The 27,404-nt window shown below is 43.8% G+C and overlaps 1 protein-coding gene across 5 annotated transcripts in view; it reads right to left on the bottom strand.

Moving 5' to 3' along the window:
• Nucleotides 1–27,404, bottom strand: part of LOC140726256 (electrogenic sodium bicarbonate cotransporter 1-like) — a 199,507-nt gene that overhangs the window by 150,290 nt on the left and 21,813 nt on the right. For all 5 annotated transcript variants that reach the window (XM_073042380.1, XM_073042382.1, XM_073042383.1 and 2 more), the window contains exon 3: nt 8,805–8,990. In XM_073042380.1, coding sequence (XP_072898481.1) covers nt 8,805–8,990 — 186 coding nt within the window. The remainder of the gene's footprint in view (nt 1–8,804; nt 8,991–27,404) is intronic.

Below are 27,404 nucleotides of genomic sequence, written 5' to 3'. Positions count from 1 at the left end.
AGGCTGAAATCATCGTAGCTTCATCATCAGTGGCTTGAGTTCTGGACCTCCAACATCTTCACCATGTTTAAGATGTGTGGAGTTTGCACACTCTGCCTGTGACCACGTGGGTTACCCTTGGGGACTCTAGTTTTCTCTCAATCACACACAGACTAGTGCGCTAACTGGATATTGTAAACTAACCCTGGTTTAGGTGGGCGTAAGGGAGAATTAATTACAGGGAAAGGTGGGTGAATTTGATTTTTCAGAGAGCATGCATAGACTTGATGGCTCAAATGGCCTCATTTCACAATGTAAGTTAAGAGTATTGTGAACAGATTTGATCACCCTGTTACAGGAATGATGTGGTTAAACTGCAAAGAGTGCAAACAAGATGTACAAGGATGATATCAATGCTGGAAGACCCTATTTACAGGGAGATGTTGGCCAGCCTAGGTCTTTATTCCTTGGGATATAAGAGAATGAGGAGGAACCTAATGCAAATATTTAATGAGAAGCAGAGAGATTGTGGTGGCATTAGTAATGATCTTTCAAGAATCATTGGACTCTGGCATGGTTCTGGAGGACTGGAAAATTGCAAATGTCACTCCACTCTTTAAGAAAGGAGGAAAGCAGCAGCAAGGAGATTATAGACCAGTTAGCCTGACCTCAGTGGTTGGGAAGATGTTGGAGTCAATTGTTAAGGATGAGGTTATGGAGTACTTGGTGACACAGGACAAGATAGGACAAAGTCAGCATGGTCTTCTTAAGGGAAAATCTTGCCTGACAAATCTGTTAGAGTTCTTTGAGGAACTACAAGTCAGATGGATAAAGGGGATGCAGTGTATGTTGTATATTTGGATTTTCAGAAGGCCTTTGACAAGGTGCCATACATGAGGCTGCTTGCAAAGTTCGGAGCCCATGGTATTACAGGAAAGTTACCAACATGGTTAGAGCATCGGCTGATTGGTAGGAGGCAGCAAGTGGGAATAAAAGGATCCTTTTCTGGTTGGCTGCAGTGACTAATGGTGTTCTGCATGGGTCAATGTTGGGACCGTTTCTTTTTATGCTGTATATCAATGATTTAGATGATGGAATAGATGGCTTTGTTGTCAAGTTTGCAGATGATACGAAGATTGGTGGAAGGGCAGGCAGTGTTGAGGAAACAGGAAGGCTGCAGAAGGGCTTAAACAGTTAGGAGAATGGGCAAGAAAGTGGCAAATGAAATACAATGTTGGAAAATGTATGGTCATCCACTTTGGTTGAAGAAATAAATGTGCAGACTATTTTCTAAACGGGGGAGAAAATTTCAAAAATTTGAAATGCAAAGAGATGTGTGGAGTCCTGTGCAGAACACCCTAAAGATTAACTTGCAGGTTGAGTTAGTGGTAAGGCAGGCAAATGTATTCATTTCAAGAGGTCTTGAATACAAGAGCAGGAATGTGATGCTGAGGCTTTATAAGGCACTGGTGAGGCCTCACCTTGAGTACTGTGAACAGTTTTGGGTTCCTTATATAAGATAAGGTGTGCTGGCATTGGAGAGAGTTCAGAGGAGGTTCACAAGGATGATTCTAGGATTGAAAGGGTTATCATACAAGGGACGTTTTGATGGCTTTGGGTCTGTACTCGCTGGAGTTCAGAAGGATGAGGGAGGATTTCATTGAAATCTTTCAAATGTTGATAGGCCTAGACAGAGTAGATGTGGAGTAGATGTTTCCCATGATGGGGTATTCTAGGATAAGAGGGCACAGTCTCAGGATAGAGGGGCATCCATTTAAAACAGAGATGCAGAGAAATTTCTTTAGCCAGAGGGTGATGAATTTGTGGAATTCATTACCACAGGCAGCTGTGGAGGCAGGTTGTTGGGTGTATTTAGGGTGGAGATTGATGGGTGCTTGATTTTTCAGGGCATCCAAGGTCACAGGGAGAAGGCCAGGAAGTGGGGCTGAGGAGGGGAAGAAAGGATCATCCATGATTAAATGGCAGAGCAGACTCAATAAGCCAAATAGTCTGATCCTGATCCTATAGCTTAGGGTCTTACAAGCTCGAAGGCCAGAGTACTTTCCCCAGGGGAGGGGAGTCCAAAACTAGAGGCATCGATTTAAGGTGCGAGGGGAAAGATTTAAAAGTGTCCTGAGGGGCTACCTTTTCCACACATAGGGAGGTGAGTACATGGAATGAGCTGGTTGAGGCAGGTGCAAGATGCACTTGGACAGATGCATGGAGGGGAGGGGCTTTAGCCCAATGGGCCAAATGCAGGAAGTTGGAACGAGGTAAGATCACTCAGAGTTTTAACCAACTGTTTGATGCCCTGCTTCATGTGGGGCTTGTATACAAGCTAAAAATGTTAAATATACTTTGGTTTACATGTGCTGCTGATATGAGATGATTTGAATAACAGAAGTATGGGTGGGCAAAGTGGTCACCATGGATTCATTGAATTGAAGGGCCTGTAGCCATCATATTTTGCTCTATCACCCTATGTATGACTTGATAAGGAATTTTAGGAAAAGGGCAGTTGGGGAATAACAGTAAAGTGAAAAACACAATCTGACTCAGTCAGCTCAATCGCTAGAGGCAGGGACGGAGTGGTGATACCCTGCCATTCTACATGGTGATGCAGGACAGCAGCACATTCAGCAGCTCTTGGACATGAGTCGCATCCCAGAATGTCAGCCTGGCCACCTCACCTGCCCAAACTCCCACCGCAAACACCGCTGCTCCCCAGCCACAGGTAACCAGTGTCCGGTAGCTGACGCATGTGAATACAGAGTGGACAGACTTTGGCAAAGTATTAACAAGGCCTAGCTAATTATAATCAAAGCACAGGCTCAGAGATCTAAGGATTAAAATCTGCTGGTCTCTCCATTGGTCAGGCTGGGTTCCACTGTGAACTCATCAAGTTAATGAGGCCATGATGACCCTGTGGGTCTTGTGTATGTTGTACAAAATCCTTATTAAAAACATGTGAAAGCCTTTCCCAACCTCAGCTATGGTGCTTTTGTAAATTTAAAGACTGGTCTACACTACAGCTCTCTCTGCTATAGGGAGAATATGAGAGGTGGTGGAGTAAGGGTTTACAAGAGTTACAGTATATTCCATCAGAGGGTGGGGGGGGGGGGGGGAGAGAAGTGGGATCAGGGACACTGAATGGGCTAAGAATCTGTCTCCCAGAACAAATAAACCTTGGAGATCTGTGGCCTTTCATCCTACTGGTCCATGTTGGCAAAGGAACCAATCTGATTATTTATAGCGATACAGTGTGGAATAGGCCTTTCCAGCCCTTTGAGCTACGCCGCCCAGTAATCCCTCGATTTTTAATCCTAGCCTAATGGCAGGACAATTTACAATGACCAACTAACCTATCAACCGGAAAGTCTTTGGACTGTGGGAGGAAACCAGAGCACCCGGAGGAAACCCACGCAGTGACGGGGAGAATGTACAAATTCCTTACAGACAGTGGCAGGAATTGAACCCGGGTCACCTGTTCTGTAAAGCGTTGTGCTAACCACTAAGCTGCCGTGCCATGGTCCCATTTACCTGCGTTTGGCCCACATCCCTCTGAACCTTGGCTCTGCTTGCAACTCTCCTTGTGCCCTTGTCCACGAGCGTGAGCTGACAGAAACAAAATGGCTGGCACAGTAGCACAGCAAATAGTCATGCTCCAGCGACCTGGGTTCAGTTCCCACCGTGGTCTGTAAAGAGTTTGTATATTGTGGCCACGTGGGTTTCCTCTGGGTGCTCCGGTTTCATCCCATGTTCCAAAAGATGTACAATTAGTAGGTTAATTGGTCACATGGTGTAATTGGACAGTGTGCGCTCATGGTCTATAAGGGCCTGTTCTTATGTTGCATCTCTAAATACATAAAATAAAAGATTTTACTGTGTAGGGACAAAGAAGTTTCTACCTGGGTGAGACTAGAGCTAGCAACCAACAATATTTGATACCTTCAATTCAATTCAACACCAATACCAATCAATCCGTTCAGGAAACGAGCAGAAATCTGCAGAGTGAAAATGTGGAACTCTCTCTCACTGGTGTGGCTTTCCTCTGCATTTCTCTACAGTATAGAAAGCTATTTGGCCCATTTACTCTATGCTATCTCACAGACTAATTGAATTACCCCACTAATTTTCTCTAAAACCTTTTCTATTGACACGCCTTTGAACACCCTACTCACCCACACATTACAGATGATTTACAGCAGCTAATTAACCCTCCTGACTACACACCTTTGGGACGTGGACAGAACCCAGAGTGCCTGGGAGAAACTCATATGGTCACAGGGAGAATGTGCAACTCCAAGCAGGCAGCACCTGAGGTCAGGATCAAACCCAGGTCACTGGAGCTGGGAAGAAGCGGCTGTACCAGCTGTGCTCCACTCATGGTTTGCTTGTAGTTAAAGGCAGATTGGCTCCACAGAGAAGGAAGAAGACAAACTGAGAGGAGTGGAAAGCATAAGCACTAGCAAAGAGCTGTGGGGCTGAATGGCTTCATTCTTATGGTGTCCTTGAGTCCCCAATTAGTCCAGACAGCCCCAGTCTAGCATAATCCAACACAAGTCCTGCACAAAATGATCCTAGGACAGTACCGACTCTCAGACCCTTCGTGCCCAGTGTTTGAGGTCAACATCCAGAACCCATAATCCAGTCACAGCCCACTGTCTCGTGCCTGGCAGATTTTGGAATCTTGCTGGCCACAGGCACAGCAGAAATGATGATAACATGAAAGAATTGCAGGCCGCAGGGATGCATGAGTCACAGTATCAAAGTACAGAAACAGGACCTTTGTTCATGAGTCACAGTATCACAGTACAGAAACGGGCCCTTTGTTCATGCTGACCATGGAGCTCACCTACACCAGTCCCACCTGCCCGCCTTTGGCCTATATCCCTCTAAAACCCTCCTATCCATGTACTTAGCCAATGTAAACATATTGATACGAGGAAGGCATGCCAACAGCTACATTTCATTAGGAGCTTGAGGAGATTTGGTATGTCACCAGAGACTCTAACAAATTTAAAACTGGTTGCATCGCCGCCTGACGTGCAGAGGATCAGGAAAGGCTGCCGGGGGTCGTAAACTCAGCCAGCTCCATCATGGGCACAATCCACACCTTCAAAGATAATTTAAAAAGGCAATACCTTAAGAAGGCAGCATCCTTCATTCGGGATCCCACCACCCTGGATACGCTCTCTTCTCACTGCTGCCATCAGGAAGGTGATACGGGAGCCTCAGGACTCACACCACCAGGTTCAGGAACAGTTATCTACCCCTCGACCATCAGACTTTTGAACCAGAGAGGATAACTTCCTTCAACTTCACTTGCCCCATCATTGAAATATTCCCACAACCTATGGACTCACTTTCAAGGACTCCATCTCATGTTCTCAATATTTATTGCTCATTTCCTTTCTTTTTGTATTTACACAGCTTGTTGTTCTTTACGCACTGGATGAACCCTCAAGTTGGAGTGGTCTTTCACTGATTCTATCGTGGTTCACATTCTGTTTTGGATTTGTAGAGTATCCCCACAGAAAATGAATCTCAGGGTGGCATACAGGTACTTTGAACTTTGTACTGCTGCCACAGAACAACAAATTTTGCAACACCCACTCAATGGCCACTTTATTCAGTGCACCAGTACACCTGCTCGTTAATGCAAATACCTGATCTGCCAATCATGTGGCAGCAGCTCAATGCACAAAAGCATACAGACATAGTCAAGTGTGTCAGTCTTTCAGACCAAACATCAGAATGGAGAAGAAATGTGATCTAAGTGATTTTAACCGTGGAATGATTATTGGTGCCAGATGGGGCGGTTTGAGTTTCACAGAAACTGCTGATCTGGGATTTTCATGGACTAAAGTTTACAGAGAATGGTGTGAAAAACAAAAGAACTTGCAGTGAGCCACAGTTCTGTGGGTATTGTTAATGAGGCCAGATGAGAATGACTAGCGGTTCAAGCTGATTGGAATGCCATAGTAACTCAAATAATCACGCCTTGCAGAACAGCATTTCTGAAGTGAACGGGCTACAGCAGCAGAAGACCATGAACATACACTCAGTGGCCACTTTATTATGAGTGCGAGTTACTGTTAACAAACCGGATTCTGATTCAAAATGCCATTATTGTACCAGCCTCAACCACTTTCTCTAGCAGTTCAGACCCACCATCCTCTTCATAAAAGTTGCTTCTTGGGTTCTTTTTTAACCTTTCATCTCTCATCTGAAAAGGAAGTCGTTGACTACATCTGAAGTAAGTGTAGTTTGAGTGGTCCAGGAGTCCGACCCTGGTGGTAAGCAGGTGGGATGGGAAGGAAAACTTTACTCAAAGGGGTGCGGAAGCCACAATGTAGCTGGAATCGTTGGATCAGTAGTGAGATCTGTATCTTGGCTTCAGAATGGCAGCAGAACAAAAGATGGGCCTTTGTTCTCTCAGGTTCCTGGTCCACGTCTTGCCACCCCTCCAATAGGGGGCAGTAAGGTGGACAGTCAGCTTGTGTGTCTCTGCACTGTGATCAAGCCAGTCGGTGAGAAAGGGCTAGCTCTTTCCTGATTGCAACACCCTGTTCAGCTGAAACCTGGCACCTTAAAAATAAGTCCTTTCCTTTTCACTGACCAACCGTTGCATCTCCATGGAGACATCAGTGTCTGAACTGTACGCAGGTGCTGTTGTGCACAGGAGGTCCTGGCTTGAAGAGCGGGCAGGGAGCGGGCTAAACATCAGTGGAAATAAGCTTTTGAGTAATCTTCCACTGGAACTCACAACAGGTACATTCTAACCCTTAAGTTACCCTCTCCTGCCAGAGGCAGTCGAAGTGGAAAAAGAAATATGTGGTAGAGGCCACAGACCTGCAGGGAAACTTGACACTGAGTTCGCCAAGCAAACAATTCCACCTGTGGCAGCTGGCAGCAACTACAACACTGAGTAGCTTTTGCAGCCCTCCCTCCAAATCCCTGGGACGGGACAAGTCTGAAGCCCCAGCCTCTGGAATTCCCTCCCAGAATCACTCTGCATGCAATCCTCCACTCGTCCTGTGGTGGAGTCAGTGGTTAGTTGCTCCGCCCCCATGCCAAGGTTTGGCCACTGACGCTCCTGTCAAGTGCAGGACACTGCCAGGTGAGGTGGCTGTAGGAGCCTGCCCTTTCAGCGGATCCACAGGCCAGCAAACAAGATCCCAGAGAGGTAGCGGGCTGGCAGTTCAACTGGCCACTGCATAATAGCCCCTGGTGTGTAGGGGGGAGGTAGAATCTTGGCAGGGGTGGGGGGGGGTGGTGGAGTAGTTGATGGAAAATGTGAAGAGAATAAATACAATGGCATTAGTATACGATTGGTATCAATGGGTGGCAGTACAGAACCAGTACTGTGAGCCGAAGGGCTCGTTTCCTTGCTGTGTAAGTGTGTGGGTGGGTGAGTGAGTGGCGGGCGCGGGAACAGTGCTCACTCTGTTGCTAGGTATGTTCTGATTCTTTGTGTTGTGGGCTGTTCTGCTGCACTTGTCAGAAATGCAGTTCTGGCGCCAGAATGTGCAGCAACACTTGTGGGACATCCTCAGCTGCGTTGGTTGTTAATGGAAACCGTGCATTTCACCGGATGTTTCCATGTACACGTGACAAATGAAACTGATCTCTGCATCCACGTTCGCTCAGTGGCCACTTTAGCTGATACTCCTTGTACCCAGTAAAGTGGTCACTGAGTACACGATCATGGTCCTCTGCTGCTGTGGCCCACCCACTTCACGGTTTGACCTATTGTGTATTCGGAGATGCTCTTCTGCACACCATTGTTGCAATGAGTGGCTATCTGAACCGCCTCCACACTCCTGTCAGCTCAAACCAGTCTGGCCGTTCTCCTCCGATCTCTCTCATTAATAAGACATCTTCCACCACACAACTGCCACTCACTGGATGTTTTCTTTTTGTCTTTGCGCCATTTTCTGTAAACTCCAGAGCCTGTTCTGCATGGAAATCCCAGGAGGTGGGTGGTTCCTGAGATACTCAAACCACCCCATCTGGCACCAACAATCTCCCGATGCTCAAAATCACTCCAATCACAAGTGTACCTGATAAAGTGCCTCTGGGGGAAAATCTATGACTCTGACATCTACACGCATCCAGACACAGAGTGGGTGGTCCACCTCTCCAGCACCCTCAGCCTTGCAAAAACCTCCCTCAGCACCTCATTCTGACATGAGGAAGTTAGTGACAGGTGCCTGCTCTTCCTTGCTAACTTTGCTATCATATTTGCTGTTGTGTGCTGGGGCAGCAGGCTGAGGGTAGCAGACACCAACAGAATCAACAAACTCATTCGTAAGGCCAGTGATGTTGTGGGGGTGGAAATGGACTCTCTGAAGGTGATGTCTGAAAAGAGGATGCTGTCCAAGTTGTATGCCATCTTGGACAATGACTCCCATCCACTCCATAATGCACTGGTTAGGCACAGGAGTACATTCAGCCAGAGACTCATTCCACCGAGATGTAACACTGAGGCGTCATAGGAAGTCATTCCTACCTGTGGCCATCAAACTTTACAACTCCTCCCTTGGAGTGTCAGACACCCTGAGCCAATAGGCTGGTCCTGGACTTATTTCCACTTGGCATGATTAACTTATTATTATTTAATTATTTATGGTTTTATTTTGTTATATTTCTACTCTATTCTTGGTTGGTGCAGCTGTAACGAAACCCAATTTCCCTCGGGATCAATGAAGTATGTCTGTCTGTCTGATAGACTGGAGGGGGACACCGTCACTCCACGGTTAGGATACGTGATGAGGGCCACCACAAAGCCAAACTTGAAAATGGGTTAGTGTCGCACTCACTGTGGGGTTTGAACAGGCTCCCGCCTATCTGGTCTTCATTAGTTTCTGTATCAGAGCGGTCCAAAGCCTCGGCTGTTCTTTCTCGCTCTTTGTTCCTCTCCTTCTGGCCAACTCCCCGTCGCCGATGTCGCCTCCTCCTCCGATAGCTCTTCGGCACGTGAACCCCAATATAAACCGTGTGATGGCCTGAAAGTCAATACACAAAGGGTTAATCTCCATTCAGTCACCTACTCAGCTTCAACTCTCTGCACTCACACACTGAAGAACAAGGAAGAGCAATTTAGCATCAAGAGGAGACAATCCAGCCAGCCCCATTACTTGATTAATCCAGGCCCATTAACATCTCAATCCTCATCTTGGCTCTTAAGCCGACAAAAATTTACCAATAATAATAGAAAATGCTGGAAATATTCATTAGGCAGTGTCTGTGGAGAGAGAGAGAGAGAATTAATATTTCAGTAGACGGCTACTCATTAAGTTTTTGGCATTTGGTTTTGGAAAAATCCTTCAAACTGGGTTTTGAAATTTTCATTTAACTCTGACCTCAGCAGCTCTCTCAGCAGTAACTCTCTCACCGACACTGCCATTCCCCAAGAAGAGGAAAGAGCTTTTCTTCACCAACAGGATCAGTTCCCCTCACGATACAGAACACCCCAGTGAGGTTACTTCTTCAATTCGATAACAGCTTGTTGATGGAAGCTGTGCTCAAATGGGTGATCCTTATTCTGGGACTCTGCCTCCAGTCTAGATGCCCCCAGTATGGATATCACCCCTCAGCATACATCCCCTCAGGTTGGTATGGATGAGTCGGACCGGAGAGCCTGATTCCATGCTGTATGATTCTGTGGCTCTTGGACTTTATAACTTGTCCACTCTGACCAAAATGCCTACCTGAGTTACACCCAATTGCACGTGTTTGGCCCATACCCCTCTAAAAGAGGTCCTTGGACCCCCTCTGTTAATGGCAGGGGCCCATTGCATAAAAAGGGTTGGGAACCCCTTACGCTAAACCTGTCCAAATATCTTTTAAGTGTTATAATTATACCCACCTCTACCACTTCCTCAGACATCTTGTTCAATGTATCCACCACCTTCTGCATTGAAAAATGTGCCCCTCAAGCCCCCTTTATCCTTCCCCTCTCAGCTTAGACCTATGTCATCTAGTTCTGGATTTCCCTGCCCTGAGAGAAAGACTAACTCACCCAGTGTTTGCCCCCCATGATTTTATAAACCTCTGTCATGTCACCACTCAGTCTCCTGCAGTACTTGCTACAGAAAGCAGCCCAGCCTGTCCAGCTTTTCCTTACAGCCTACCACACTCCCTCCAGTCCTGGAGCTTTAACCAAGCGTGCAGTTCCACAACTGAAACAGGACCTGTATAGCAATGACCGGCCAAGCTGGCAGGAAGACCTGGTGCCAGTGGTGACGTCCTGATGGGATCTGCCAGAGGAGAACGTGCACCCAGAACAAATTTTCCTTCCAGCTTGCTCTCCCTCCGCACGGCCCAAACACAACAATCTGAACACCTGCCATCTCACAAAGGATAATGGATCAAACCCTGTGAGGGAGGGATTAGCCTGTCAGTTGCTGTGACGATAGTTTTAGTATTGTCTGAGAGCCATTTACAGTTTATCTTGGGGCTATGGGGATCCCAGCCAGCTCACTGTATTGTAGTAGGAGGCCGTTCAGCCCACATTGTCCATACAGGCCAGAAAACAGCCAGTCCAGATGATCTCCCGGCTCAGTTTTGGGTTCATGGGTCTTGAAGAGTTTGTCAATGCATTTTTTAAACAATAAATAGTTTAAACTGGTAGACTGGTTTATTATTATTGCATATACTGTGAAAAATTTCCATTCTGTTCATGCAGATCCATTCATTATATGAGTACTTTGAGGTCATACAAGATAAAATATGAGAATACAAAGTGTTGTAGTTGTATACAGTCAGACAACAAGTGCAAAGTCATAATGAGGTAGATTGTGAGATCAAGGGTCCATCTTGTTATACCGGGCAATGGTTCACTCGTCCTATAACAGCCGAGTAGAAGCTATTCTTGAGCCTGGTGGAGTATGTTCTCACGCTTTTCTATCTTTTGTCCGATGGAAGGGGGAAGAATATAGAATGACCGTGGTGGGAGGGACCTTGATTATTTTCACTGCTAACATAGGACAGTGGGAAATATAGACAGAACCTATGGAGGGGAGGCAGGTTTTCATGAAGAACCCAGCTGTTTCTACCTTCTCCATCCTTACAGACCCCACCACCCTCTGGTGGGGGGGGGGGGGGGGGGGAAGAAATCACTTGCTGACCGAATACAACTCCCCACTCCTAGTCACTGACAATTCTGCCAAGGGAAAAATCCTTCCAGTTCACACTATCCAAGTATGACTAATGTTTATGTGTCGCATCTATTCAGAACAAAACTACCCACAGCCATCACCTTGGACCTTTATGAACGATTGGGTCAGATAGAGCTGATTACTGTGTCCAGTTCTGGACACCACACTGGAGGGCTTTGGACAAAGTGCAGAGGTGGCTACGAAAATAATTCCAGGAATGAGGGGCTTAGCTGCGTTGACAGGCTGGACAAGCAGAAGTTGTTCATAGAGTAATATAGCACAGAAACTGGCCCTTTGGCCCAACTGGTCAATTCTGACTACACCATGCTCCCTGATAGTCCCAGTTCAGCCTAAAACCCTCTAAGCCCTTCTCCCCAATGTACCTATATAAATCTGCTTAAATGTTATAATTGTACCTGCTTCAGCCACTTCTTCTGGCTTATACCAGGTATTCACTGTGCTTTGTGTAAAGAAGTTATGTCTCAAAGTCTCTTCACAGAATTTGTAGAATGGTTGTACCAATATCTTCTTGTCACATCTTCTGAACCAAAAGTGGCAAAAGGATTTTGCCTTAAGTACAGAGAGGGGTGGGATCTGGAATCCCAACCCACCAAGTCAGAGGGAGAGTATGGGGAATTGTAGAGTAGGGTTCAAAGGGAGATGGATCAGCTTCTGAAAGGAAAAAGAATTATAGATGTATAGGAGAGGCCAAAGGAGTGAGCTCTGGACTACACTCGCATGAGCCAGTATAAACTGAATGGGCTGAAAGACCTCCTTTTATACTATCATTATTCTACAATTTTGTGAACTCAAATCCAGAAAATCCACAGTTCTTGCACCACAAAAATTAAATTACTCATTGGAAAATGCCTGTGAGCTACTCATGGGGTGTGAGCATCCCTGATAAAGTGCATATCTACTGGCCAGAATGTGGTAGTGAGTAGTCGTGTTGAACTGCTGGAGACACTGGAACCTGGAGCAACAAACACTCAGCAGACATCCGTGGGGGGAGAAAAATATTCATCATTCTTTATGGTCTGAACCTTGCAAGGTTTCGAGTCAAAATATGAACAACTCCCCCCCCCCCCCCCCCCCACAGATGCTGCTCAACCCACGGAGTTACTCCAGCAGATTTTTGCTTTTGGACTGCTGCTGCCTTTCAGTGAGGTCTGGGAGTTCTGGCAGTACTGAAGAAATAATTACTTCTATACCAGGATAACATCTCATTCCAAGGGAAAGTTGGAGATGCCAATGATTTCTGCATCCACTGCCCTGTTTTTTCTTGCCCTTGAAGATCACAGGTTTTAAGTATCCTGGGCAATTTTGTAGACGATGCTGCAAACAGAGAGTACTGGTGGTGGAGGGAAGGAGTGCTTCAAATAGCAGGTAGGGTGTGAATCAAGTTTGCTTCTTGGCTCACGTATTTAAACAGGATTACTCCAGAACCATGGACCTGGAGTTGGGAACTGGGATAAGCCAGAATGGCTCTTTTCCACTCTGTACGGATAGAATGTCCTCCTGTGCAATATGATGATCACAAAGAATAGACCAGGATTCCACCCACCCCCACATTATTCAAGTCATAATCCCCCCCCCCCCCAAGCTAAATGGTGTTAATAGCTCCTGAGTCATAAACAATCCCAGACAGTACTAAAAATATTGTCATGGCAACTGACAGGCTAATCCAGGGATAGGAATGAGTTTAATCCATTATCCTTTGTAACGTAGGTTTTCGGATGATGGTGTCTGGGGTGAGGGGAGGGAAAAGTGGCTGAGGGAAAAGCTTGCCTCCCGAAGAGAGACACAGGGGCCGTCCCGGATGGGGTGAACACCTCAAGCGTTGGAGCTGCACTCACCCAGCGCGCTGGTGAGCATCCCGTCACACTGCCAACGTGCTCTGCCAAGGAGAAAGGCTCTGGGAAGTCAGGAGGCAGGAAATTAAGTGGATAATTTAAGTAAAACTCCAGGAACAGCCACTTTCCTACAACTTTCCGGTTCTTGAAGCAACCTGCACAACTCCGACACTGACGCAGCAATGGAGTACGGTAGTGTACCCCAGTACACTCATGGACTTGTCCCTGTTTGTGTTCTGTTTTTGCACTATTGTCTTGTTTTGACAGTCTTTTTCTTCAAAGAACTCTTGTACAATTTATGTTTCATTCACATTCTGTGTGTTGTCTGTACCTACTTGCCTGTTTGTTGTACCTGTACCTCCCTGCACCTTCACACAAGACAACAGACTCAACTAATTATTTAAGGGTATGAGCTATGTGCCTGAATTCATTCAAAATCCAAGTCCAGTTTTTTGTCATCTGCACAAGTCCATGTATGCGTAGGTACAATGAAAAACTTATTTACAGTAGCAATACAGGCACAGAGCATCAAATAAGCAGCACTCACAAGAGAAAACACAAATTAAATACAAATTCTATTCAACTTTTATGAAGAGGAAACCTATTAGCATAAAAGCGGTTCATTTTCATGCACGGTGTACAGTGTTGCTAAACTGTAGTGATTACGATTGAACGGGTTGATTCAAGAACCAAACAGTCGAAGGGAAGTGGCTGTTCTTGATCTTGGTGCTGTGGGACTTCAGGCTTCTGTACACCACTACTGATGCTGAAACACGTGGCTGGCAAAGAAACTTGTCTCTTTCAATGCATAGATACGACAGTGGATGGAAGGAAATTCCCTATCACCTTGATCAGCATATCTCGAACCTTGGTCCTCACCACCCAGGCCATGCTCTATGCTCACTGCTGCCATCAGGTAGCAGGGACTAGAGCCTCAGGATCCATACCACCAGATTCAAGGACAGTTACTACCCCTCAGCCATCACGCTCTTGAACCAGAGGATAACTACACTCATTATATTTCTGGTGTTCCCACAACCAATATACTCAGTTCAAAGCCTTGTCATCTTGTTATCTCATGCTCTCGCTATTTGTTGCTATTTACTTATACAGTTTCTGCATTTGCACAGCTCCATGCTTATTGATCCTGTTTACTGTTCTATAGATTTGCTGAGTATGTCCGCAGGAAACAGAGTCTCAGGGCTGTATGCGGTGACATGTTTGTACTCTAATAATAAATGTTACTTTGAACTTTGGTCACAGGTCAATCCCAGAGCAGAAGATGGTCAGATTATTCACCTGGAGATCCTTCAGACAGCAAAGGGAACAGTCAGCCCTTCTCTTCCATGAGAAAGGCATTAATGAGATATCAGTTCAATATCTCAATACTACCTCCCTGCCCATTTTCTTGATTGCCTTAATATCTAAACAACTAGTGAATACATTCACACCATCTTGGATAACCTTGCACTCTGCCACTGCTTGCAGTGGAACTAGATTTGGGGAGCTAGTCCTTAACTTGGCAGCATACCACTTTACCCCCAAGGTCCATCTCTCCCTGTTCTCCTCTTAATAGAGACATAGAAAACCTACAGCGCAATACAGGCCCTTCAGCCCACAAAGTTGTGCCAAACATGTCCCTACCTTAAAAATTACTACACTTACCTATAGCCCTCTATTTTACTATGCTCCAAGTACCTATCGAAAAGCCTCTTAAAAGACCCTATCGTATCTGCCTCCACCACCGTTGCCGGCAGCCCATTCCAAACATTCACCGCTCTCTATGTAAAAAACTTAGCCGACATCACCTCTGTACCTACTCCCCAGTCCTCTTGTGGCAACTGTTTCAGCCCTGGGAAAAAGCCTCTGACTATCCACACAATCAATGCCTCTCATCATCTTATACACCTCTATCAGGTCACCTGTCATCCACTGTTGCTCCAAGGAGAAAAGGCCGAGTTCACTCAACCTATTCTCATAAGGCACGCTCCCCAATCCAGGCAACATCCTTGGAAATCTCCTCTGCACCCTTTCTATAGCTTCCACATCCTTCCTGTAGTGAGGCAACCAGAACTGAGCACAGTACTCCAAGTGGGGTCTGACCAGGGTCCTATACAGCTGCAACATTACCTCTCGGCTCCTAAATTAAATTCCACGATTGATGAAGGCCAATACACCATATGCCTTCTTAACCACAGAGTCAACCTGCGCAGCTGCTTTGAGCGTCCTATGGACTCGGACCCCAAGATCCCTCTGATCCTCCCCACTGCCAAGAGCCTTACCATTAATACTATATTCTGCCATCATATATGACCTACCAAAATGAACCACCTCATACTTAGCTGTGTTGAACTCCATCTGCCACTTCTCAGCCCAGTTTTGTTTGCATGTTCTCCTGGTGATCTCAGGAGTTTTCCCCTGATGTTCTGGTCTCCTCCCATGTCCCGAAGGTATGCAAGTTGGTAGATCAATTGAATATGCTGTGATAAACAAGGCAAAATCTGCAGATGCTGGAAATCCAAGCAACCCACACACACAAAAAAAAAATGGAAAAGAGTACAGTCAAGGTTTCGGGCTGAGGACTCATCTTTTTTTCTCCAGTCCTGATGAAGGGTCTCGTCCCAGAAAGTCGACTGCTCTCTTTTCCATAGATGCTGCCTGGCCTGCTGAGTTCCTCCAGCATTTTGTGTGTGTTACTTGAATATGCTGTGAATTGCCCCTAGGAACAAGCATGCATAGCTACTTTGGATTCAATGAGAGCAAACTGGAAGGAAGGATACACTCCCACCATGGGCTACACCTTTGATGGGAAGTTCATACCATGGGCACTCCTCTCATCTCTGTCCAGGGATATTATAATTTTTTTAAATATATAAACACCAGATGTGCCAACCTGACTCCCTCACTACCACTGCATCATTCCTGCAGAGACCTTTTTTCTCTATATACATTTGTAAGAAAAACTTTGTGAACCCTTTGCAATTACTTGGTTTTCTGCATTAGTCACTCTCCAAAATGTATTCTGATCTTCATCCAAGTCATAACGATGGACAAACGCAATCGGCCTAAACTAATAAACTAATAACTAAGAATTGAACTTTTCATGTCTATATTGAACACATTGTTTAATCATTCATAGTCAAGGCTGGAAAAAGTACGTGTACCCTTGTATTTAATAACTGGTAGAACTTCCTTTAGCAGCAATAACCTTCCTGTAGCTGCTAATCAGGCTTGTACAATGGTGAGGAGGAACTTTAGACCATTCCTCCATACAAAACTGTTTCAGTTCATCAATATTTCTGGGATACCTTCCATGAACAGACCCTCTTCAGATCATGCCACAGCACCTCAATTGGGTTAAGGTCTGGCCTCTGACTAAGCCATTCTGAAACAAAAATCTTCTTTTTAACCATTCTGGTATTGATCTACTCTTGTCTTTCAGACCATTGCCTTGTTGCATCATCCAATTTCTATTAAGCTTCAGGTGATGGACCACTACCCTTACAAAATGTCTTGATACAATTTCGAATTCATTGTTACCTCAACGATTGTAAGCTGTCCAGGCCCTGAGGCAGCAGAGCGACCCTAAACCATGACGCTCCTTCCACCATGCTTCACAGTTGGGATGAGGTTTTGGTGTTGCTGTGCAGTGCCCTTTTTCCTGTTCAACTTTTGTCTCACCTGTCCACAGAACACTGTCCCAGGTAGTTGCTGCACAACTTGTGCAGCAATTTATTTATTTTCAGAGAGCAGTTGTTTTCTCCGTGGTGTCCTTCCACAAGCACCGTTCTTGTTCAGTGTTTTTCTGATACCTTTATACATGAACAGAGATTTCTGCAGGTCTTTTGCTGTTACCCTTGGGTTCGTTATCACCACCTTCAGCATTGTACATTGTGCTCTGGATGTGATCTTTGCAGGACACCGACTCCTAGGGAGAGTAGCAACAGCACTGAATTGCCTCCATTTGGAGACAATTTCTCTCACTGTGGACTGATGAACACTCTGGTCTTTAGGGATGCCTTCGTAGTCTTTTCCAAATCCATGCATCTCTACAACTCTAAGGTCCTCTGAAAGTTGTTTTGATTGAGGCAGGGTGCACATAAAGAGATTTTTCTTGAGAAAAGCAGGCTCTGTCAGTAACCTGAATTTACGTGTCTTTTTTATAGGGTACCTCTAACCCACACCTCCAACCTCATCTCATTGATTGGAACACCCGACTCCAAATAGCTTTTATAGAAGACATTACCCTAAAAGTTCAAATACTTTTCTGAATCTAGACTGATTGTTTAAATGGAATACTCTGTATTGATGGGAAGTACAATTGTTTGTGTGCTATTAGCTTCGGCAGATTGTGTTTGTCTATTATTGTGACTTGGATGAACACTAGACCATGTTTTGTGAGTAATTAATGCAGAAAACCAGGTAATTACAAAAGGTTCACAAACGTTTTCCTTGCATCTTTCTTCATACCATTTCCACATGCTATCACTTAGAATCACAGCTTCATTGAAAAACAGCAAAAGAAATGGCCCTTCAGCCCATCAAGTCCATGCTGACCACCCTCCTACATTAATCTTATTTTATTTATTCCCCTCCACATTCCCATTCACTCCTCTGCACGAGGGGCAATTCACAGCAGCCAGTTAATTTGCCAAACACACATCTTGCTCCCGGGAAATTGGAGCACCTAGATGAAACTCATGAGATCATGTTCAAACTCCACCCAAGGTCAGGATCAAACTTGGGCCTCTTGGTGCTACAAGACAGTGACTTTACTGGTTGCACCACTGTGCTGCCTCATTTCTTAGTCATGCTTCCTTGATCTATTTCATACTCTTCTCCTCCCAACCCTTCCTCAGTCTGCACTTCCTCAAAGTCTGTCACAACTCTAATGCTGAGATCATAACTTGGCACATCTCACTCCACAGTGGCCTGCTGAGGGTTTCCGGGACTTGTTGCTTCCACTCTGAATCTCTCTGATTTGTCACTGCTCAAATGGCTCTTCTGATGCTGCACTTTGGTTTGTGAGACACAATGATCTCTAAAGTGTTGCCCCACCATTTAAGACCAAGGCTGATCTAACCAGAACCTTAATTCCACATTTCCATCTCCCTCACTTTTATAAACTATCAAAACTCCCCTCAGCCTCTGGTACTCAGAGGAAACTGCCACAGCTTGTCCAACCTCTCCTCAGAGCACATTTCCTGCAAACCAGACAGCATTCTGGTAAACCTCCTCTGCACCCAGTCCAAAGCCTTCATGTCCTTCCTATAATGCAGAAGGACCAGAATTGAACGCAATGTTCCAAGGGTACTGAGGTGCAGTGAGAAACCTTGTTTTGCATGCCATCCATACAGATCACATCAGCACAGTGAGATAGTACGAGGGAAAAGCAATAACTGAATGCAGAGTATAATATTAGTCACAGAGAAAATGCAATGTCAGTAGATAGGTACTGTCCAAGAGCCATAACAAGGTAGACTGTGAGGTCAAGAGTCGACCTTATCATACAAGGTGGACTCTTGACCTCACCATGGCCTTGCACCTTATTGCTGGCCTGCTCTGCACTTCCTCTGTAAAATCAGGAGGTGATGGTGGGAGTCTGGGTGGTCTCAAGGTGGATAGACTGCCTGTACAAAGTGGGGCTAGTGGGAATCTGAGTGATGGAAGCCTGTAAAAATCACAGAGACGAGACCCTGGTCAAAAATCTACAGGTCGGGAGAAGGTGCAAAACAACAGGCAGACTGCAAATATGGATTGCAAACACCGTACAAACTTTCAGAAGGGGTGTAGGAAGTAAACAGTGCTGGGAACAGTTCTAGAAGCAGTAATCAGGGGCAGAATTAGCAGTTCCTTAATGAATAAGAGAACCGTGAAAGACAACTCATGTCCAACTAACTTCACAGTCTATAGTGAAATAATAGAAAAGGAGAATGAGGGCAATGCGAATCTTTATACAGGAAACAATAACAGATAAAAAGGAAGTGCACGGGGACTTCTGGTAAGATGGCGATCGCTTAGCTGCTCCGAACTTTTGTTCCGTTACTGTCGCTACCTTTGCACTAAATGTCTCCATTTTATAAAGCTTAGTTAGGAATTATTTCGGTATCTCTTACTTGCCTGTGAATATATCTAACCTACAATGTCTAGCAAGAGTTCTAAATCCGGGAGAAAAGAAACTACGACCTCGTCGGACGTGACGATGGAGGCGCTTGAAAATCTCCGAGACGAAATCTTAAAGCAAATTAAAACTGCTTTCAAACAGTTAGAAGAGAAACTGGATCGGATCAACGATAAAGTGGACAAACATGCTGAACACTTATCTCACATCGATTCGACTTCTGAAGCTTTAGAAAGTGGGGTTCGATACTTGGAGACTCTGTTCCAGCTTAGAGGAAAAATCTAATAAACTTCTTTCCAAAATGGTGGATCTCGAAAATCGCAGCAGACGCTGCAACATCAGAATTCTGGGATTACCAGAGGCGACTGAAAAGGGACCAACCGTGAAGTTTTTCGCCGAGTTTCTCTGTGAGATATTCGGGAAGGATCTGCTTCCAAACCCGCCCGAGCTGGAACGGGCACACAGAGTCTATGTCTCTCCCGGAATTCTGGGATCCCGTCCACGACCAGTAATCTTGTGTTTCCATCAATACCAGGTAAAACACAGTCTGATTGTGGAGGCACGTCGCAGAGGCTCTTTTTCTTTCCAGGATACAACCATTCGCTTTGTGGAAGATTTTGCACCCCAGACCTTAAAGATGCGCGCTGAGTATAAAGGCGTAATGAAAGTGCTTTTTGATCGTGGTTTCAAACCTTCCTTTCGTAATCTTGCTGACCTAAGAATCAAGTTTAATACCGGGGAATTCAAGTGGTTCAAATCAGCGAGGGAAGCTGAAGCGTTTGTGGCAAGTCTTCCGGCTATCCAGTCATCTTCGGAATCTGATCGGACCTCCTAAAATGGTGGATAAGTACTCCTCGTAGTAAAATTACTTTCTCTGGACTCGGAATTCACTTGAATCACTCAGACATTATTCACTGAAACTCTAAAGGCTGTTGACAATCTCTCCCGGGATTTGGTGTGTGTGTAATCTATTTTTACCTCTGTATAACTTTACCTACAGAGTTCTACAACTAAATCTAACCTGTTTTGGAGGTTTGAAGTCTTTAGTGAAGGCTTCCCTGTTTGTCGGTTCACAGTTCAACTGCTGATTTATTTTTCCTCTGTTTTAAATACTTATTTATTTTATCTTTTTCTTTTCTTCATCCCCTTTTTTTTCCATTCTCTGAATGTTTTTTTTCTCCCTTCTCGGTAAACGGTTGATAAATACTCGTCTTGAATTTATAATTTTCCCCTTCCTCTTTTTTTTCTTCTTCCTTCTTACCTTTTTTTTCCCTTTCTCTTACTTTATTCTTCTATAATATTTCGCGGGTAGGTTAGTTTTGGTTTTCTTCTGATTCGCTCTGTATTAAGTTGTATATCTCGGCAGAAGGTGTTCTAATCTGTAGTTATGTTTTCTAGTGCATAAACTAGTTACTGTTTGTTATAGCATTTATACGGAACTGCTGTCAATGACACAGATCTGGAAGTTGTATTTGGGTTAATTTTTCTGGTAGAGCTAGCTACTTGTTTTGGTAGCCGTCTAGTTTGGGTTGTGTGGGTGGGATGGGTTTTCCAGTTCCAACATTTCTTTATTGTTTAGGACATGTTTATATTTTGACCTTACGAATCTATGTTTACATCTCCACTCCCAGACTGCTATTGTACCGCTTGATTTTTTATATGCCTGCTGCCTTTTATGCATTAGTAATTGATAATGGCTAGTGCACTTAAATTTGTGAGCTGGAATGTAAAGGGACTGAACCACCCTGTTAAAAGGAGGAAGGTATTCTCACATATTAAACAACTCAAAGCTGACATTGCTTTCCTCCAAGAAACTCATATTCGTTGTTTCGATAACTCCCGGCTTCTGTCCAAGTGGGCGGGTCAGCATTTGCACTCATCCTTTGCCGCTAAAGCTAGGGGAGTCTCCATTCTTATTAACCCAAATATTCCTTTTGAACTCCATAATAAAATATCGGACACAAATGGCCGTTTTATTATTGTTTCTGGTAAACTATATAACACTAAAGTTGCACTAGCAAACCTGTATGCCCCCAACTTTGATGATGTTAACTTTTTTGAACGGTTTTTTTCCTCACTACCAGACTTAAACTCATACTCTCTTATATTGGGTGGTGACTTTAACTGTTGGTTGGATCCTAAACTGGACCGATCATCCTCTGTTACCAGATCACCTACCAAATCTGCCTTAGCTATTCAGTCGTTTCTCTCTAATTTTGGTATCTCTGATATATGGCGTTTCCTCCATCCTACGGAGAGAGATTATTCCTTTTTCTCACATGTTCACCATACCTTCACTAGAATTGACTATTTCCTACTCGATAACCAACTTATCCCATTTGCCCACACTTGTGACTATCAGAGTATACTGATTTCTGACCATGCCCCAATTACCCTCTCTCTGAACTTTCCCGGTCTCCCTCAGAGGAACAAACACTGGCGGTTCGATTCAACTTTATTATCGGATGATGATTTCGTAAAATTTATTAAAGACCAGATAACCTTCTATCTTAACACTAATACATCACCTGAAGTGCCATCCCAGATTGTCTGGGATGCCATGAAAGCATATTTGAGGGGTCAAATAATCTCTTACACAGCAAATCTCAATAGAAGATCCCGTGCAGATCGAGCAGACCTCATTAACCAGATTAAAGATGTGGATCAATTATATGCCCAAACTAAGAACCCTGAATTATACAAGAAGCGCGTTGAACTCCAAACTAAATTTAACCTTCTGTCCACTCAACCTGTCGAACGCCAACTTCTCGAAAGCAAGAGCCACTTTTACATTCATGGGGATAAGTCTGGTAAATTCCTAGCCAATCAGCTGAGGCGTTCTAAAGCCAAACAACATATTACAAAGATCCGGAAGGAGAACGGAGAATTTACATCGGATCATTTAGAAATTAATGACGCATTTAAAAAATTTTATTCTCGGCTTTATTCCTCTGAATCCCTGAATGACAATATCTCTGTGGATCAATTTTTACAGAATCTGAATATCCCCTCACTTTCATCTGATTTCAAAGCCAAACTTAATGCGCCTATATCACTAGAAGAAATATCTTTTGCAATTTCTGCACTGTCCTCAGGGAAATCTCCTGGACCTGATGGGTTCCCTGTAGAATTTTATAAATCATTCTCCTCACTTCTTTCTCCTCAGTTACTTTCAGTATTATCTGATTCGTTTAATTACAGCAAATTGCCACCCTCTTTCAATGAGGCATCTATTATTCTTCTTTTAAAAAAGGGCAAAGACCCAACAGAGTGTTCCTCGTACAGGCCGATCTCTCTGCTCAATGTTGATGTAAAGATCTTAGCTAAAGTGTTGGCTCATAGATTAGAAACCGTTATTCCCTCCATTATCTCTGATGACCAAACAGGCTTTATTAAAAACCGTCTCCCTTTTTTTAACATTCGGCGTCTATTTAATATTTTATACTCAGTTCCAACTGGGACTCCAGAATGTGTTATCTCCCTTGATGCGGAGAAAGCATTTGATCGTATAGAGTGGAACTACCTTTTTGCAGTCTTAGAAAAATTTGACCTCGGCCAAAGTTTCATCTCTTGGATCCAATTGCTGTACCTGTGTCCTACTGCTTCTGTTCTAACTAACTTTCAGAAATCCCAAGTATTCAATCTCAATACCGTCAGGGATGCCCCTTAAGTCCCTTTCTCTTTGATTTGGCTATGGAACCTCTGGCGATAGCATTTCGAAAATGTCCTGAACTGACCGGGATTTGGAGAGGGGGTGTTGAACATAAAGTCTCTCTCTATGCTGATGACTTACTACTCTTTCTCTCATATCCGTCTACATCCTTACCTCTAATGTTTTCACTTCTTGACCAGTTTAGCCAGATCTCTGGCTATAAACTCAACTTACATAAGAGTGAACTTTTCCCAATTAATAAAGAAGCACAAGAACTAATATTTCGAGATCTCCCTTTTAAAGTAGTCCATAATCAATTTACTTATCTTGGAATTACAGTCACAAGGAAGTTTAAAGATCTCTTTCGTGAAAACTTTGTCAACCTTTCATATGCTACAAAACAGAGTCTGGCACAATGGTCACCTCTATCTATGTCCTTGGTAGGTCGTATCAATGTCATCAAAATGTACGTTCTCCCCAAATTCTTATACTTATTTCAATCTATCCCAATTTTTATTCCTAAATCTTTTTTTGATTCCTTAGACTCTATTATTTTGTCATATCTGTGGCAGAATAAGCGCTCTAGAATTAATAAAATCCACCTCCAAAAATCTAAAAAAGAGGGTGGCATGGCTTTACCTAACTTTCGCTTATATTGCTGGGCAGCTAATATACGTTGTGCTGCCTTCTGGTCTTTCTTCCACGGTCAATCTGAGTGCCCTAACTGGGTGGCAATGGAGTTGAGCTCCACTAAAGAATTATCTATATCTGCACTTCTTGGCTCTGCACTCCCTAGCAGTCTGCCCAGATCAATAGCTAATCCTCTGGTTAGACACACTTTGCGTATATGGGCTCAGTTCAGGAAATGCTATAGTTTCCAGGGGTTTTCCATTTCTAGCCCTGTCGCACATAATCACCTTTTTTTTACCTACCACGTTCGATTCAGCATTCCATGTTTGGTACAGGAAGGGAATTAGACATTTTGAAGATCTCTTCATTGATAACCGCTTCGCTTCATTTCAACAGCTCTCTGTTAAGTTCGACCTGCCTAACGCTCACTTTTTCAGATATCTCCAAATCCGACACTTTACTGCTCCTTTAATTCCTAACTTTCCTGAAATGCCTGCGAAAAATGCTATGGACCTATTTCTCTCCATTAATCCACTAGGTAAAGGTTTAATTTCAATTATCCAAGATAAACTAGCAGCCTTACGAGGGGCCCCTGTGGATAAAATTAAAATGGCCTGGGAGCAGGATTTAAATATCTCCTTATCCGAGGAGAGCTGGGACTCAGTTCTCAAATCGGTTAACTCAACCTCTCTTTGTGCTCGCCATTGTCTCTTACAGTTTAAGATTGTTCATAGAGCCCATATGTCTAAATCTAAACTATCTCGATTCTACCCTGGCATTAGTCCGCTCTGTGATAAATGCAAGAGGGGCGTGGCCTCTCTCATCCATATGTACTGGCTCTGTCCTAGCTTGGAGAAATTCTGGAAAGAGGTCTTCACTACACTATCGGGTATTCTGAATCAGCACCTAGAACCTAACCCCTTAATTGCTCTGTTCGGTTTTTGGGGCGAGACAGATTTATGTCTGGGTCCGACCAAATGCCGAATACTATTCTTTGCCTCTCTCCTGGCGAGACGCTTGATCCTCCTTAGATGTAGAGATGTTGCCCGCCCACTCATGCGCAATGGCTTAACGACATTATGGCCTGCTTGGACCTCGAAAAAATTCATTATTCAGTTCTCAATTCAGATTTAAAGTTCCATAAGATCTGAGGGCCTTTTATCGAGTACTTTCATAACCTTCCTCTTGACTAGGGTTTTTTTTTCTTTTCAGTCCCTTGCTTTCAGCTCCCTTTTTTTTCCTGGTAGTAGGCATTATTATCCTCTGTTGCTAAGTGTATTTACAGTCTGGGAGTTTGACTGTCCGGACTTATACTCTCTATACTGCGTGGTGGTTGGTCTGGAATTGTTTTTTTTCTTGTGTTGTGGGGTTTGGGGAGGACACTAAGCTCACTTGTCTTTAATTTAGGTGCTTTTTTGTTAAATTCTCTTCCTGTGTAGCATATTGTTATTGTATGCTTAACCTTGCTCTGTATTAATGCTCCTCATTGGGATTTGGGGTTTTTAATTTTGTAAAATGTTTTGAAAAACTAATAAAAAAAATTTTAAAAAAAGGAAGTGCACTCTGCAAACTCCCTGAGATTAGTACACGATCTATTGAATTGATTAATAGAATTACAGAGTCACAGAGCCTGCAAACAGGCCCTTTGCCTCATATTAAAATCAAAGAAAATCTGAGCACATTTCATTGGTTTTGTTATCGTTACAATGGCTGCCTATGTTCTTTAGGATCAATTTTTAAATACTCTTAATTGTATACAAGGCTCTGAATAATCTGGCTTCTCCGTAAGTTTTGGAGTGTTCATTCCCTTACATCTCTATCGCAATCATAGATCTGCAAATACCGGTTTGCTTTGTGTTCCAAGAGCCAAGCAAATGAGAACTTTTCCTCTTACACGCCTGGAATACTCTGCTGACCGAGATACACCAGGCTAGGTTTCAAAATACTTCTAAAACTCTATTTTTTTTTAAAAATTAGGCCTATTTATAGGATTACTTCATAAATGTTGATGTTGATTTATATAATGTTTGTCTTTACTTATGATTTTTAATTTTGTCTCATTTTTATGACCATATTGATCTACCTTTTCAATCACTTTGAGCCTGCAGGTTAATGTATGAAAGGTGCTATATAAAGCTATTATTGTTATTATCTGGTCCATGCCGACTATTTTCCCCAGCAAGCTAAGCCCAACTACTCACATTTGACCTACAGCCTCTAAGTCTCTCTTCTCCATATACTCCACAACAGTGTTGGGCACCCTAGCTATGCCTCAGACTGTTGCACAGTACTGTCATATTGCACTGCATTTGCCTGCCAGTCAATAATTATTCTTAAATCAACCTCAGTAAAAATTAGTGTATCTGTCTACCACCTAGAACACGCTCTCTTCTCGCTGCTGACATCAGGAAGGTGGCACAGGAACCTCAGGACTTGCACCACCAGGATCAGGTACAGTTACTACCTCTTAACCATCAGGCTCTTAAACCAGAGGGGATAACTTCGGTCAGCTTCACTTGCCCAATCATTGAAATGCACCCACAACCTATGGACTCACTTTCAAGGATGCTTCATCTCATGTTCTCAATATTTATCACTTATTTATTATTACCATTATCATTATTATTTCTCTCTTTGTATTTGCACAGTTTGTTGTCTTTTGCACACTGGTTGAATGTCCAGTTGGTGAGGTCTTTCATTGCTTGTTATGGTTATTAATCTATAGATTTATTGAGTATGCCCACCAGAAAATGAATCTCAGGGTTGTATATGGTGTGCTCTTTTATAATAAGACACAGTCACAGGGAAAATGTGCAAACTCCTTACAGGCAGCAGTGGGAATTGAACCTGGGTCACCTGTTCTATAAAGCATTGTGCTAACCATTACACTACCGTCTTGCTCTCGAACTGTCCATCAACTGCCCACCAGTACAGGTCCAGATGAAAGGTCTCAAACCAAAATGCTGACCATCCATTGCCCTCCACAGATTACACCAAGTTCAATCTGATGAACGGCCACAGCCTGATCTCCCTTCGATTTGTGATCTCCCATGAGATCTTCGGAGCTTGCTGTGCCAAACCTGACTACTGGATTTAGGAGTTAGGAGTGTTTTCCCTAGTCGGGAACATGTGGGATGCACACGCACACGTGCACGTGCATACAATAATCTGGCCATCTCACTCATCCATCTCATCAAACTCCACCCACTTTGCCAAAAGAATTTAATTGCACAGCTGAGCAACAGCGGAAGAGAGCTATGGTACCCCGAGGGACTGCCTCGGAGGAGTAGGAGTAGGAGACTCCAAGTATGATCCACTTCACTAGACTGGAAGTCGGACGTCACTAAGAGATTCTCAGTGGGCTAAGGTTGGTCAATCCACTCAATGAAATATCTGCCAGGCCTTGTCTCTTTACACAAGCTTGTTTGTGAATGGTTTCTTGAAATGAAACAATAAGGGCACATCTGGCTTAATGTTCTTAACTGCCTACTGCTTTAAATCTGAAAGTTCGCTTGCATCATTGAACAACGTGTAAAGTGATCATTTTGATTTGTGCTTCCAATTGCTGTTTAGAGGGTGCCAAGGCACCAAAATGTGATAACATGCTTTTGTAAAACAAGTATTTGTTCAACTCATCTTTAACATCTATTGTTGGATTTCATTAAATCTCACTTCAGGCAACACATTCCAAATTAGTGCAACAAACAATTTAGAAAAAGAACTTCAACTGGATTTTTTCCAGTCATTTTCAATCTGCACCCTGTGTTGATTGACCCTTCTGGTGAAAAAAGTTTATCTATTGCTTTGAATTCAAAGTAATTGTTTTATCTAAGTGCATACATGTCACCATATGTGACTCTTTGAGATTCATTTTCTTGTGGGCATACTCCCTAAATCCATAATAGAAATGGAACACTGCACTAACTTGTGCCCAACAAACATTGTTTTTGAAGCTGCCAGTTTTTAAAATATATATATAAATTGTTACTGCCACTTTAATGTTA

This window comes from Hemitrygon akajei, chromosome 4 (genome assembly GCF_048418815.1).
Source record: "Hemitrygon akajei chromosome 4, sHemAka1.3, whole genome shotgun sequence".
Classification (NCBI taxonomy): domain Eukaryota; kingdom Metazoa; phylum Chordata; class Chondrichthyes; order Myliobatiformes; family Dasyatidae; genus Hemitrygon; species Hemitrygon akajei.
Note: the sequence above shows the minus strand (reverse complement) of the source record. Positions and strands in the feature narration are given on the sequence as shown.